This window comes from Bubalus kerabau, chromosome 19, assembly GCF_029407905.1.
Source record: "Bubalus kerabau isolate K-KA32 ecotype Philippines breed swamp buffalo chromosome 19, PCC_UOA_SB_1v2, whole genome shotgun sequence".
Classification (NCBI taxonomy): domain Eukaryota; kingdom Metazoa; phylum Chordata; class Mammalia; order Artiodactyla; family Bovidae; genus Bubalus; species Bubalus kerabau.
In genome coordinates, this window is record NC_073642.1 from 40991918 (window position 1) to 41005893 (window position 13976).

Here is a 13976-nt window from a genome sequence, read left to right on the forward strand (position 1 = left end):
TTCAGTTCAGTCGCTCAGTCATGTCCGACTCTTCCGACCCCATGAATTGTAGCATGCCAGCCTCCCTGTCCATCACCAACTCCCAGAGATCACCCAAACTCATGTCCATCAAGTCGGTGATGCCATCCAGCCATCTCATCCTCTGTCGTCCCCTTCTCCTCCTGCCCTCAATCCCTCCCAGCATCAGAGTCCTTTCCAATGAGTCAATTCTTCACATGAGGTGGCCAAAGTATTGGAGTTTCAGCTTTAGCATCAGTCCTTCCAAAGAACACCCAGGACTGATCTCCTTTAGAACGGACTGGTTGGATCTCCTTACAGTCCAAGGGACTCTCAAGAGTCTTCTCCAACACCACAGTTCAAAAGCATGAATTCTTCGGCACTCAGCTTTCTTCACAGTCCAACTCTCACATCCATACATAACAACTGGAAAAACCATAGCCTTGATTAGACGGACTTTTGTTGGCAAAGTAATGTCTCTGCTTTTGAATATGCTGTCTAGGTTGGTCATAACTTTCCTTCCAAGGAGTAAGCATCTTTTAATTTCATGGCTGCAATCACCATCTGCAGTGATTTTGGAGCCCCCAAAAATAAAGTCTGACACTGTTTCCACTGTTTCCCCATCTATTTCCCATGAAATGATGGGACCAGATGCCATGATCTTAGTTTTCTGAATGTTGACATATGTTCTTGCTGCTGCTGCTGCTAAGTCGCTTCAGTCGTGTCCGACTCCGTGCGACCCCAGAGACGGCAGCCCACCAGTAGTCACGGTTAAACTGCATGTTTGTGGAGCACTTTGACAGTCCATAGCCTTGAAACAATCTGAGGAAAGCTAGCTTCTTTGGAATAAATATGTCACATACACAGACACATACACATACATTCCACTGTATTGTATTAGCAAAACTAAAACTATGGTCATTACAAAATAGTCCTTTTGGGCATAATCTCAAAATTTTAAGAATTTACTTTTTAATGGCAGAATGGTGAATGTAGTTGTTATGGGATGAATTGTTTCCCATTAAAATCCCTATATTGAAGCCCTAACCCCCAGGACCTCAGGATGTGGTTGCATTTAGAGGTACGGCCTTACAGTTAAAAATTAAGCTTTTAGGGAAGCCTCTAATCCAATCAGACTGGAGTCCTAACAAGAAGAGTCCTAAATAGAAAGATCTACAGAGCATTCATGCCCAGAGGTACCACCATGTGAAGTGGTAGCAAGAGAACAGCCATCTAGCTCCGTAAGTGTGAGAAAATAAATTTATATTGCTTAAGAGATCCAGTCTACAGTATTATGCTATGCTAGACCTAGCAAACTAACACAATCACATATAATTCGTTAGGATAGAATGAATATATTTCATGTATACATACAGAGCCAAAAAACAAAGGTCTCTTCTTGGACCACTAGACATACAATACAATAGCCTCTCTTTCTGATGTTTGACCTTTTTAATTTCATCAGAAAAGTGTGGGAGGGGACCATGTTACTGAAAAATGTCAAGGAAAAATATGAAATTACTTAATAAGATAATATAACCCTGAACTTAACAATTCACAGATAATTAGGATAATAGACTCTTTAATTTTTCTCTTTTTTTAGTTGAATGAGAGACTCTTTAAATTCTACAGTGCTTAACAATTTTCAAAGGTTTCACACACATGATTTAATGTAATCCCGTAATAACTCTGTTTTCCCCTACCTCCATATTGCCTGTCTTCCATTTCTCTCCCCATTGGTAATTCCAGTTTGTTCTCTGTATCTGTGAGTCTGCTTCTTTTTTTTTTTTCCTTATTCACTAGCTTGTTGTATTTTTTAGAAACCACATATAAGTGACATCATACAGTAGCTCTCTTCCTCCAAGTCCATCCATGGTGCTGCAGACGGCAGAATTTCATTCTTTTTATCACTGAGTAGAATTCCTTTATATATATTCCACTCCATACCACATCTTCTTTATCCGTTCATCTGTCCATGAATGCTTAGGTTGATTTCACACCAAGGCAATTGAAAATAATGCTGCTAGGAGCTCTGGGGTGCATGGATCCTTTCGAATTAGTGGGGTTTTCCTCCCCTACATACACACCAAGGAGTGGAATTACTGGGTCATATGGTGGTTCCATTTTTAGGTTTTTTGAGAACTCTCCATACTGCTTTCTACAGTGGCTGCACCAATTTATATTTCCACCAATAGTGTATGGGACTTCCCAGGTGGCGCTCCTTGTGAATAACCCGTCTGCCAATGCAGAAGACATAAGAGATCCCTGGCTTGGGAAGATCCCCTGGAGGAGGGCATGGCAACCCACTCCAGTATTCTCGCCTGGAGAATCCCATGGACAGAGGAGCCTGGCAGGCTACAGTTCATGGGGCTGTGAAGAGTTGGATACAACTGCTGCTACTGAGCACACACGCACAACAGTGTGCCAGAGGGTTCCCTTTGCTTTACATCCTTGCCAACGTTTGTTATTTGTGTTTTTTTCGTGATTGCCATTTTGACCAGGGTGAGGGTTTGATTTGCACTTCCCTGATGATTAGCGATGCTGAGTTCTTGATCTGTTCATGTGGCTGTTGGCTACCAGCATTTCCTCTTTGGGAAAATGTCTATTGAGTTCTTCTATCCACTGTAAATCAGCTTGTTTAGTTTTCTGATGTTGAGTTGTATGAGCTATTTATATATGTTGGATATTAATCCCTTATCAATCATATCATTTGCAAATATCAGAAGCTGGAGGAATCATGCTCCCTGTTGTCAAATTGTACTGCAAAGCTAGGGTCACCAAACAGTGTGATACTTGTGGTTAATTTATCTATAATAAAGGAGGCAAGAATATAGAATGGAGAAAAGATAGTCCCTTCAATAAGCGGTGCTGGGAAAACTGGACAGCTATATACAAAAGAATGAAATTAGAACATGATCTAATAAAAATATACAAAAATAAACTCAAAATGGATTAAAGATCTAAAGGTAAGACTGGATACTATAAAATTAGGGGGAAAAAAAAGCAGGACAATCCTTGACCTAAATTAAAGCAATTTTTTTTTTTTTTTGGATCTCTTCTCCAAAAGCAAAGGAAATAAAAGCAAAAATAAACAAATGGGACCTAATTAAACTTAAAAGCTTTCACATAGCAAAGTTAACCATCGATGAAACAAGACAACCTACTGAATAGAATAATAGACTCTTTTTAAGAAAATTAATTTTGCTGGGTTTGATATCAATCTTAATTATTACTGTAATTATAAATTGGATAAAAGCTTATCCCTGAGGGAATCAATACTTTTCAGGATTTAAAAAGTGCTTTAAATAAAATATGAAAAAGGGAAACAGCTCTTTTAGTGCCATCTGCTCACGGTGCCGCCTGCTGCTCCTCCCGCCGCAGCTCTGAGTCACTGCCTGCGCAGCTCCGCCGCTCGGCTCCCCGCCCTCGCCACCGATATTTGGCATTTGTACAATATGGCGCACATCGACAACTTGCCTAGGGTAGTTAAAAGACGAGTGAATGCTCTCAAAAACCTTCAAGTTAAATGTGCACAGATAGAAACCAAATTCTATGAGGAAGTTCATGATCTTGAAAGAAAGTATGCTGTTCTTTATCAGCCTCTGTTTGATAAACGATTTGAGATCATTAATGCCATTTATGAACCTACAGAAGAAGAGTGTGAATGGAAACCAGATGAGGAAGATGAAATTTCGGAGGAGCTAAAAGAAAAGGCCAAGATTGAAGATGAGAAAAAGGATGAAGAAAAAGAAGATCCCAAGGGAATTCCTGAGTTTTGGTTGACCGTTTTTAAGAATGTTGACTTGCTCAGTGATATGGTTCAGGAACATGATGAGCCTATTCTGAAGCACTTGAAAGATATTAAAGTGAAGTTCTCAGATGCTGGTCAACCTATGAGTTTTGTCTTAGAATTTAACTTTGAACCCAATGAATATATCACAAATGAAGTGTTGACAAAGACATATAGGATGAGGTCAGAACCAGATGATTCTGATGCCTTTTCTTTTGATGGACCAGAAATTATGGGTTGTACAGGGTGCCAGATAGATTGGAAAAAAGGGAAGAATGTCACTTTGAAAATGATTAAGAAGAAGCAGAAACACAAGGGACATGGGACAGTTCGTACTGTGGCCAAAACAGTTTCTAATGACTCTTTCTTTAATTTTTTTGCCCCTCCCAAAGTTCCTGAGAGTGGAGATCTGGATGATGATTCTGAAGCTATCCTCACTGCAGACTTTGAAATTGGTCACTTTTTACATGCGCATATAATCCCAAGATCAGTGTTATGCTTTACTGGAGAAGCTATTGAAGATGATGACGATGATTATGATGAAGAAGGTGAAGAAGCGGATGAGGAAGGGGAAAAAGAAGGAGATGAGGAAAATGATCCAGACTATGACCCAAAGAAGGATCAAAACCCAGCAGAGTGCAAGCAGTAGTGAAGCAGGATGTATGAGGCCTGAGGATAACCTGCACTGATCTACCTTCTGCTTCCATGGAAAGGATGAATTTACATCATTTGACAAGCCTATTAAAAGTTTTTTGTTGTTTGTTTTCTCATTTTTGTTTTTGCATCCTAAAATAAAAATGTCATATAATTAAAAAAAAAAAAGAAAAAGGGAAATGATTTTCATGTGGTATTTTACATCTTTTAGAATTGATACTGCTGCTGCTTGCTGCTAAGCTGCTTCAGTCGTGTCCGACTCTGTGCGACCCCATAGACGGCAGCCCACCAGGGTCCCCCATCCCTGGGATTCTCCAGGCAAGAACACTGGAGTGGGTTGCCATTTCCTTCTCCAATGCATGAAAGTGAAGAGTGAAAGTGAAGTCGCTCAGTCCTGTGCAACTCTTAGCAACCCCATGAACTGCAGCCTACCAGGCTCCTCTGTCCATGGGATTTTCCAGGCAAGAATTGATACTAGCTGGTCTTATTTGAAGAGTTTTAGAGGTAGAAGTGGTATTAGAGACCATCCTACCTAATTGGGCTTCCCTTGTGGCTCAACTGGTAAAGAATCTGCTTGCAATGTGGGAGACCTGGGTTCAGTCCCTAGGTTGGGAAGATCCCCTGGAGAAGGGAATGGCTACCCACTCCAGTATTCTGGCCTGGGGAATTCCATGGATTGTATAGTCCATGGGTTCGCAAAGAGTCAGACACAACTGAGCAACTTCAACTTTACCCAATTGCTTCATTTCAGAGGTTAAAAAAGGAATACTCTAGGTCATATAATTAGTAGAAGGGCCAAGGAAAGAGTGCCTTCATGCCATAGCGCTTTCATCCCACCAGTGGTCTGCAATCTGAATTCGGCTATGTACTCCATTAATACATAGTAGAAGGGCATGTACCTTCTATACATGTGGTTGCATACTTACTTGTAACAATATATGCATACTTATATTAATGTTATACGATTAGTGTAAAATGTATACAAAAATAGAAATTCAAAAGAGCATTTACAAATAGGACTTCCAGGTCTGGATAACACTTATTCTATAGTTTTCTTGTTACAACTAAAACCCCTGAACATCATATGTTAATGAAACAAAGGGGGACTCTGTAAAGTAGGGAGAAGAAAACAGGCCAACCAGGTATTTTGACAGCCAAGAAGTAACACAAAATTCAGTTCACTGTCGTTTTATTGCCTCATACATCTGGACTGGGTGCTAGAGAGGCCTTCAGCCTGGAAATACCAATAAATATAAACATAACAGCCCAAAGGAAAGCCTGCTTTCTGTCGCCAAAAGACCAGGAAAGTAGAAGCCCAATGAGACAGCAAATTCTGAGATAATAACTGCCTTATTCTAGTCTAACACCATGGGAAAACCTGTGATCCACACCCATCATTAAAGGCTGAGCAGAAAGCCTAGATTTCAACTCTCATCACCCCACTGTAACAAGAAACACTCCCAGGACACATAAAATATCCACCATTCTACCCCTGGAATGATATCAGAGGAAGCCAATGCAGAGCTTGGATTTTCACTTCTTCCAGCTCTCCACAATCTCCTATCAGTAGAGAGCACATGGTGAGCCTAGACTTCCACACCATCTGAATGGTGAGGAGGCATCCCTTTCCCTACTGCTACAGGGGCGCTAGCAGAAGCCTAGTGAAGAGCAATTCCACAGCCACCCAGCAATGAGGTAAGCCTCCTCACCGCAGTAACAGTGAAGACTGACCAGGGAAGTGAACGTCCACCTCTACCTAGCAGTAATTACACCGCCTCTCCCTCTTCTCACACAGTGTCAGAGGAGGTCTGCTAAAATAGAAGATTTAAATAAGATCCAGAGTATCCTAACATAATACTCAAAATGTCCAGGATACAACTAAAAATCACTGTCATAGCTAGGATCAGGAAATCCTAACATAAACGAGAAAAGAAAATAAACAGATAATGCCACCCAGATGTCAAAGATACTGAAATTATCTGGCAATGATTTTTAAATGAGACACTATAAAAAGGCTTCAATGAACAATTAAAAATATGCTTGAAACAAAAGAAAAAAATAGAAAGACTCAAAAAGAAACAGAAAGCTTTAACAGTAAAAGAAGAACAATGAGGAGGAAGAAGAGGAGAAAGAAAAATCAAATGAAAATTTTACAACTGAAAGAAACATTAACTGAATATCCAGTAAACTTTCACTGAATGAACTTAGCAGAATTAAAAAGGTCAGGGCAAAGAACTGGTGTGCTTGAAGATAGAACAGAAATTACCCAGTCTAAACCAGAGGAAATACAGACTGAAACAAAGAAATGAACAGAGACTAAGTTATCCATGAAAAGAGAGGAAGATCTAACGTTTATGTCACTGGAGTCACATATGGAGAGAAGAAGGTAGATCTTGAGAAGTATTCAAAGAAATAATGGCTGAATGTTTCCCAAATTTGGCAAAAGACATAAGCTTACAAATTTAAGAAACTAAGCAAATTCCTAAAAGTTTAAGCCCAAGGAATTTCATACCAAGACACATTATAATCAAACCTCTGAAAACTAAAGACAAAATGTCTTGAAAGCAGAGAAAAATGATACCTCACCTCTAGAAGAAAAACGATTCAATTGACAGTGGGTTCTCCTTAGGAGCCATGGAAGCTAGAAGAAAGAAACACAACATTGTTTAAGTACTAAAGGAAGGGCTTCCCAGGTGACTCAAAGGTAAAGAACCCACCTGCCAATGCAGGAGACACAAGTTCAATCCCTGGGTTGGGATGATCCCATGGAGGAAGAAATGTCAAGCCACTCGAGAGTATCCCATGGACAGAGGAGCCTGGCAGTCTACAGGCCATGGGGTCGCAAAGAGTTGGACATGACTGAGAAACTGAGTGTGTGCATGCACGCGCACACACACACACACACGCACACACACACTGAAGGAAGAGATCTGTTAACCTAGGATTCTTTGTCCAGTGAAAATATCCTTTAGGAAAAGAAGGGAAATCAAGACATTCTAAGTTGAAGGGAAACTAAAGAATTTTTTTTTTGCCAGCAGACCTACCCAAAAACAATGACTAAGGGAAGTTGTTGCAATAAAAATGAAATGATAAAAGAAGAAAGCCTGGGACATAGCAAGGAAGAAAGAACAATGGAAAAATAAATACAAAGGCAAATTCAATAGACTTTTCTTCTTCCCTTGAGTTTTTAAAATTAGATTTGATAGTTCAAATTAAAATTATAATTGCATGATGTGGTTCTCCTTCTGTATAGAGGAAATAGTTATGGCAATTATAAGTGGTGGAAGGCAAGGGGAGTTAAAGGAAGATAAGGTTACTTCCCTGGTGACTCAGACGCTAAAAAAATCTGCCTGCAATGCAGGTGACCTGGGTTTGATCCCTGGGTTGGGAAGATCCCCTAGAGAACGGAGTGGCTACCCACTCATGCCTGGAGAACTCCATGGGCAGAGGAGCCTGGTGGGCTACAGTCCGTGGGGTTGCAAAAAGTTGGACACAACTGAGCAACTAACACTTCGCTTCACTTCAAGATTACTACACTTCACTCAAATGAAGTGAAGTGCTTCATGTGAGTATCAATGGTATCATTTGGTATTTGGTATCATTTGAGTATCAATGGTATCATTTGGTATTTGGTATCAAAATGCTGATACCATTATACTATATAAGTTATGCATGTATAGTATAAAACATAATGCAACCACTAAAATTACAAATATATACACTTAAAAACACTTTATTCAGATAAATCAAAATAAAGTTATTTTTTAAAGTTTAGCTAACACACAGGACAGCAGAAATAAAATGGAAAAGAAAAATGGAAAACAAGAAATAAAATGGAAAATGTAAACCCTAATGTATTAATAATTACATTAAATGTAGTTTGTCTAAATATACTAATTAAAAGACAAGAGATTGGCAGGGTGAATTAAAAATCATGACTCAATATAGGCTATCTACAAAACTGACTTAATTATAATACTATAGAAAAATATAAAGTAAAAGGATGGAAAAGATATCTTATTCAAACATTAATGAAAAGAAAGAGTGACTATATTGATATCAGATCACTTAGACTTGAAAGTGAAAAAAATTTCCAGGGACAGAGAGGGACATTACATAATAATAAAAAGGTCAGTCCACTAAGAAGACATAACAGTCCTAAAGGTGGAGGCGCCAAATGTCAGAACTGCAAAATGAGTAGGGTAAGAGGACTGATAAAAGTGAAAGGAGAAATAGACAAATTCACACTTAGAGGGCTGGAGATGTCAATATCCCACTCTTAAGAAATGATAGAACATCTAGGCAGAAAATCAGCAAGTATATAAAAGAAATAAACAATACTATCAACCAACAACAATGAATTCACAATTGTAAAACACTCTACCCAACAAGAACAGAGTACACATTCTTTTAAAATATTCAGTTCAGTTCAGTTCAGTCGCTCAGTCATGTCCAACTCTTTGCGACCCCATGAATCGCAGCACGCCAGGCCTCCCTGTCCATCATCAACTGCCAGAGTTCACTCATACTCATGTCCATTGAGTCGGTGATGCCATCCAGCCATCTCATCCTCTGTCGTCCCCTTTTCCTCTTGCCCCTAATCCCTCCCAGCATCAGAGTCTTTTCCAATGAGTCAGCTCTTCGCATGAGGTGGCCAAAGTACTGGAGTTGCAGCTTTAGCGTCATTCCTTCCAAAGAAATCCCAGGGCTGATCTCCTTCAGAATGGACTGGTTGGATCTCCTTGCAGTCCAAGGGACTCTCAAGGGTCTTCTCCAACACCACACTTCAAAAGCATCAATTCTTCATTGCTCAGCCTTCTTCACAGTCCAACTCTCACATCCATATATGACCACAGGGAAAACCATAGCCTTGACTAGACGGACCTTTGTTGGCAAAGTAATGTCTCTGCTTTTGAATATGCTATCTAGGTTGGTCATAACTTTCCTTCCAAGGAGTAAGCGTCTTTTAATTTCATGGCTGCAGTCACCATCTGCAGTGATTTTGGAGCCCAGAAAAATAAAGTCTGACACTGTTTCCACTATTTCCCCATCTATTTCCCATGAAGAGATGGGACCAGATGCCATGATCTTAGTTTTCTGAAATATTTAAAATATTAATAGGGCATTTATCAAGATCCACCATGTCTTAGGCCATAGACACAGCTCAACAAACTTAAAAGAATCAAAATCACACAGATGGCATTCTCTGATATAATGGAATCAAACTAGAAATCAATTACAGAACAATACCATGAAAAGTTCACAACACTTGGAAACCAAACAACAAGTGAGGGAGATCAAGAAGCATACTGATCTAAGTTTTTTAAAAATTTCTATATCTAACAGTTTGTTGGATACAGCTTAAGCATTGCTGAGAGAGAGATTTATAGCACTAGAGGTATACATTAGAAAAGAGGAAAATCTCAAAGAAATAATCTAAACTCCAAGCTCAGGAACCTAGAAAAACAAGAAAATAAATCCAAGGCAAGCAGAAGAAAGGAAATAATAAAAAGCAGAAAACAGAAAACTAGAAAAAAACCTACAAAATCAGCTTCTTAAAGAGCTGAATTTTCTTTCTCAATAAAATTTATATATATTAAACAGTGATAAATGGATGTGTTTGTCACATTTTGCCAACTTCATCGAAGATGTAAAAGTTTATCTCAGCTCTGGAGATCTCAGGAAGTTCTGCATAAGTTTTTATGTGCCTTTAATGGAGGTTTAAACATTTATGGAAAAGAACTTACGTGCCTCTAATGGAGGTTTCCGCTTCCCTTGTGGCTCAGATGGTAAAGAATCTGCCTGCAATGCTGGAGACCCAGGTTTGATCCCTGGGTCAGGAAAATCCCCTGGAGAAGGAAATGGCAATCCACTCCAGTATTCTTGCCTAGAGAATTCCACGGACAGAGAAGCCTCATGGGCTACAGTCCATTGGGTCGCAAAGAGTTGGACACGACTGAGCGACTACACTACACTAATGGAGGTTTCCTCCCAAGGGATTTCATAAAGCTCACTGTTAGTCATGTTTTCTTTTGTCCTAGAAGGTACTCTATTCAATTTTTTAAAAATTTATGACTGTGAGCTCATGGATTTTCTTATTTCTTTATGGTACTGAAACCTTTTCTTTATTATTATTTATTCTGATGCTCAAATTTTCTTGTACTCGGCCAGTGAATCCTTTCCAGTCGATGCCTGAGTCCTTCTGGTGTATCCTGCTCACTGACTAGTCTTCTGGCACAAGAAGATAATCCAGGCTCACTTTCTCTTCCAGCTTCAGCCCTGGAATTAGTTATTTCTCCGAGAAGTTCTGGTTCCGTTAGTGGAGAATAAGTTGCTAGAAATCAAGATTAGGGCCCTGTCTGGTAGTGTCCATTGGGTCATTCCCTCTAGTCTTTCTTAGCAGACAGAGCTAGGAAATACATTATGTATATATTTATATATACATTATATATATATATATATATACACACATGAGTATAAATACATTCTGGAGAAGGAAATGGCAACCCACTCCAGTGTTCTTGCCTGGAGAATCCCATGGACAGAGAAGCCTGGTAGGCTGCAGTCCATGGGGTGGCACAGAGTCGGACACAACTGAAGCGACGTAGCAGCATCAGCAGCATAAATACATTCATACTTCTATAACTATTTATACTCATTTGTATCGGAGAAGGCAATGGCACCCCACTCCAATACTCTTGCCTGGAAAATCCCATGAACGGAGGAGCCTGGTAGGCTGCAGTCCATGGGGTCACTGAGGGTCAGACACGACTGAGCGACTTCACTTTCAGTTTTCACTTTCATGCATTGGAGAAGGAAATGGCAACCCACTCCAGTGTTCTTGCCTGGAGAATCCCAGGGACGGGGGAGCCTGGTGGGCTGCCGCCTATGGCGTCGCACAGAGTCGGACATGACTGAAGCAACTTAGCAGTAGCAGTAGCAGTATATATTATAAAACAATGAATTCACATTAATCAGTTCAGTTCAGTCACTCAGTCGTGTCCAACTCTTTGCAACCCCATGAACCGCAGCATGCCAGGCCTCCCTGGCCATCATCAACTCCCGGAGTTCACCCAAACCCGTGTCCATTGAGTCAGTGATGCCATCCAACCATCTCATCCTCTGTCGTCCCCTTCTCCTCCTGCCCTCAATCTTTCCCAGCATCAGAGTCTTTTCCAATGAGTCAGTTCTTCGCATCAGGTGGCCAAAGTATTGGAGTTTCAGCTTCAGCATCAGTCCTTCCAATGAATATTCAGGACTGATTTCCTTTAGGATGGACTGGTTGGATCTCCGTGCAGTCCAAGGGACTCTCAAAAGTCTTCTCCAACACCACAATTCAAAAGCATCAATTCTTTGGTGCTCAGCTTTCTTTATAGTCCATCTCACATCCATACATGACCACAGGAAAAACCATAGCCTTGACTAGATGGACCTTTGTTGACAAAGTAATGTCTCTGCTTTTCAATATGCTGTCTAGGTTGGTCATAACTTTCCTTCCAAGGAGGAAGCATCTTTTAATTTCACGGCTGCAGTCACCATCTGCAGTGATTTTGGAGCCCAGGAAAATAAAGTCAGCCACTGTTTTCACCGTTTCCCCGTCTCTTTCCCATGAAGTGATGGGACCAGATGCCATGATCTTAGTTTTCTGAATGTTGAGTTTTAAGCCAAATTTTCACTCTCCTCTTTCACTTTCATCAAGAGGCTCTTTAGTTCTTCTTCACTTTCTGCCATAAGGGTGGTGTCATCTGCATATCTGAGGTTATTGGTATTTCTCCCGGCAATCTTGATTCCAGCCTGTGCTTCCTCTAACCCAGCGTTTCTCATGATGTACTCTGCATATAAGTTAAATAAGCAGGGTGACAGCCTTAATTATACAGCCTTAATGTACTCCTTTTCCTATTTGGAACCATTCTGTTGTTCCATGTCCAGTTCTAACTGTTGCTTCCTGACCTGCATATAGGTTTCTCAAGAGGCAGGTCAGATGGTCTGGTATTCCCACCTCTTTTAGAATTTTCCACAGTTTGTTGTGATACCTTCAACTATAATCCACTTTTCTGGCTTTCATGGTTTTCTAATTTTCTCCTTTTCTGAGTTTGTTAATATAGGCTTCAACATGAGAAACTTGGTTCCCATCATTCTCAATATCTTTATTAATTTGCTCAAGTAAATTACTTATTTTTCCCAATGTAACCAGTCTGTCTACTATGTTGGCTCACCCTCCACCTCCACACAGTGCCACCAACACCACTGTGTCCTTGGCCAGAAAGCCTGCTGGTCCTTATCTCTGTGTACCCTCCCAACCTTCTTCATTACCTGCCTTTTCACCTGCAGAGCCTGCTGGCTCAGGCCCTCACCCTGTCTCCCTAAGTTGCACATTCTTATCACTGGCCTGCACTTCGTGTGGCTCCTCTGTCTCTTATTGCCCCCACAACCCCAGCTTCTGTGTAACTTCCTCCATGGATTTAATTGCTCTTCCTTCTCTCCAAGTGTTTAACATTTCCTTCTGGAATCATTTCCTTTCTGTCTGAAGAGCTTCCTTTAGCAATTCTTTTCGAACAAGTCCATTGACTACTCCCATTTTCTCTTAGTCTTCCTTCACTGGAGACTATTTTTATTCACCTTAATTCCTAAAAGACATTTTCACTAGATACAGAATTCTGGCGTGACAGATGAGGCAGTGTGAGTCAGTGCTCCTCTTTTTGTCTGGGTGGTGTCAGTGAAGCCCAGCAGGAAGGTGAATGTACACATTCAGCCAACTCCTGGGCTATATCTCACCAGGAGATTAGTTTCTAATAGAAGATTAACTAGTACCCAGCATAGCCTGGATACGATAGAAAATCACTCATTGTACCAGGAAAATCACATGAATGAGAAACAATGATCAACAGATTCCAATACTAAAAATAATCAGATATTGGAATTATCTGACAAGAATTTTAAAGCAACCATTATAAAATGCTTCAACAAGCTATTACAAATTTTGTTGGAACAAATGAAAAGACAGACAATCTCAGCAAAAAAAATAAATTACTTTAAAAAAGCAAATGAAAAGTATAGAACTGAAGAATGTAATATCAAAAATAAAAATTTATTTAACGGGCTCAGTTACAGAGTGGAGATCAAAGAGGCTAGAATCATTGTACCCGAGGGTAGATCAAGACAATTTATGTTGAACAACAAATAAAAGAAAGACTAAACAAAAAAATAAATTTTCAGACTGCTGGGACAATTCAAAAGAGCTACTACTTGGATCACACAATTTTTAGAAAGAGAAAATGAAACTTAAGTATTCAAAGAAATAATGGCTGAAAACCTTTAAAACTTGGTGAAATACACAAATGGATAGATTCAAGAAGTTGAATGAGCCCCAGGTAAAATAAAACCAAAGAATTTCATACCAAAACATATCATAATTCAATTTCTGCGAAGTAAATACAAAGAAAGTATTTTGAAAGCATCCAGAGAGAAATGACACTTTACCTTTGGAGAAAAGCAATTCAAATGACAGTAGAGTTTTCATCAAAAACCATGGAGG

The 13976-nt window shown here is 39.9% G+C and overlaps 1 protein-coding gene across 1 annotated transcript; it reads left to right on the forward strand.

The window, feature by feature from the left end:
• Positions 1–3391: 3391 nt before the first annotated feature.
• On the forward strand, positions 3392–4602 carry LOC129633695 (nucleosome assembly protein 1-like 1). The gene has a single exon (XM_055555567.1). It carries the CDS (start codon positions 3453–3455, stop codon positions 4434–4436), a length of 984 nt encoding a protein of 327 aa, XP_055411542.1. The 5' UTR covers positions 3392–3452; the 3' UTR covers positions 4437–4602.
• The last annotated feature ends 9374 nt before the right edge of the window (positions 4603–13976 follow it).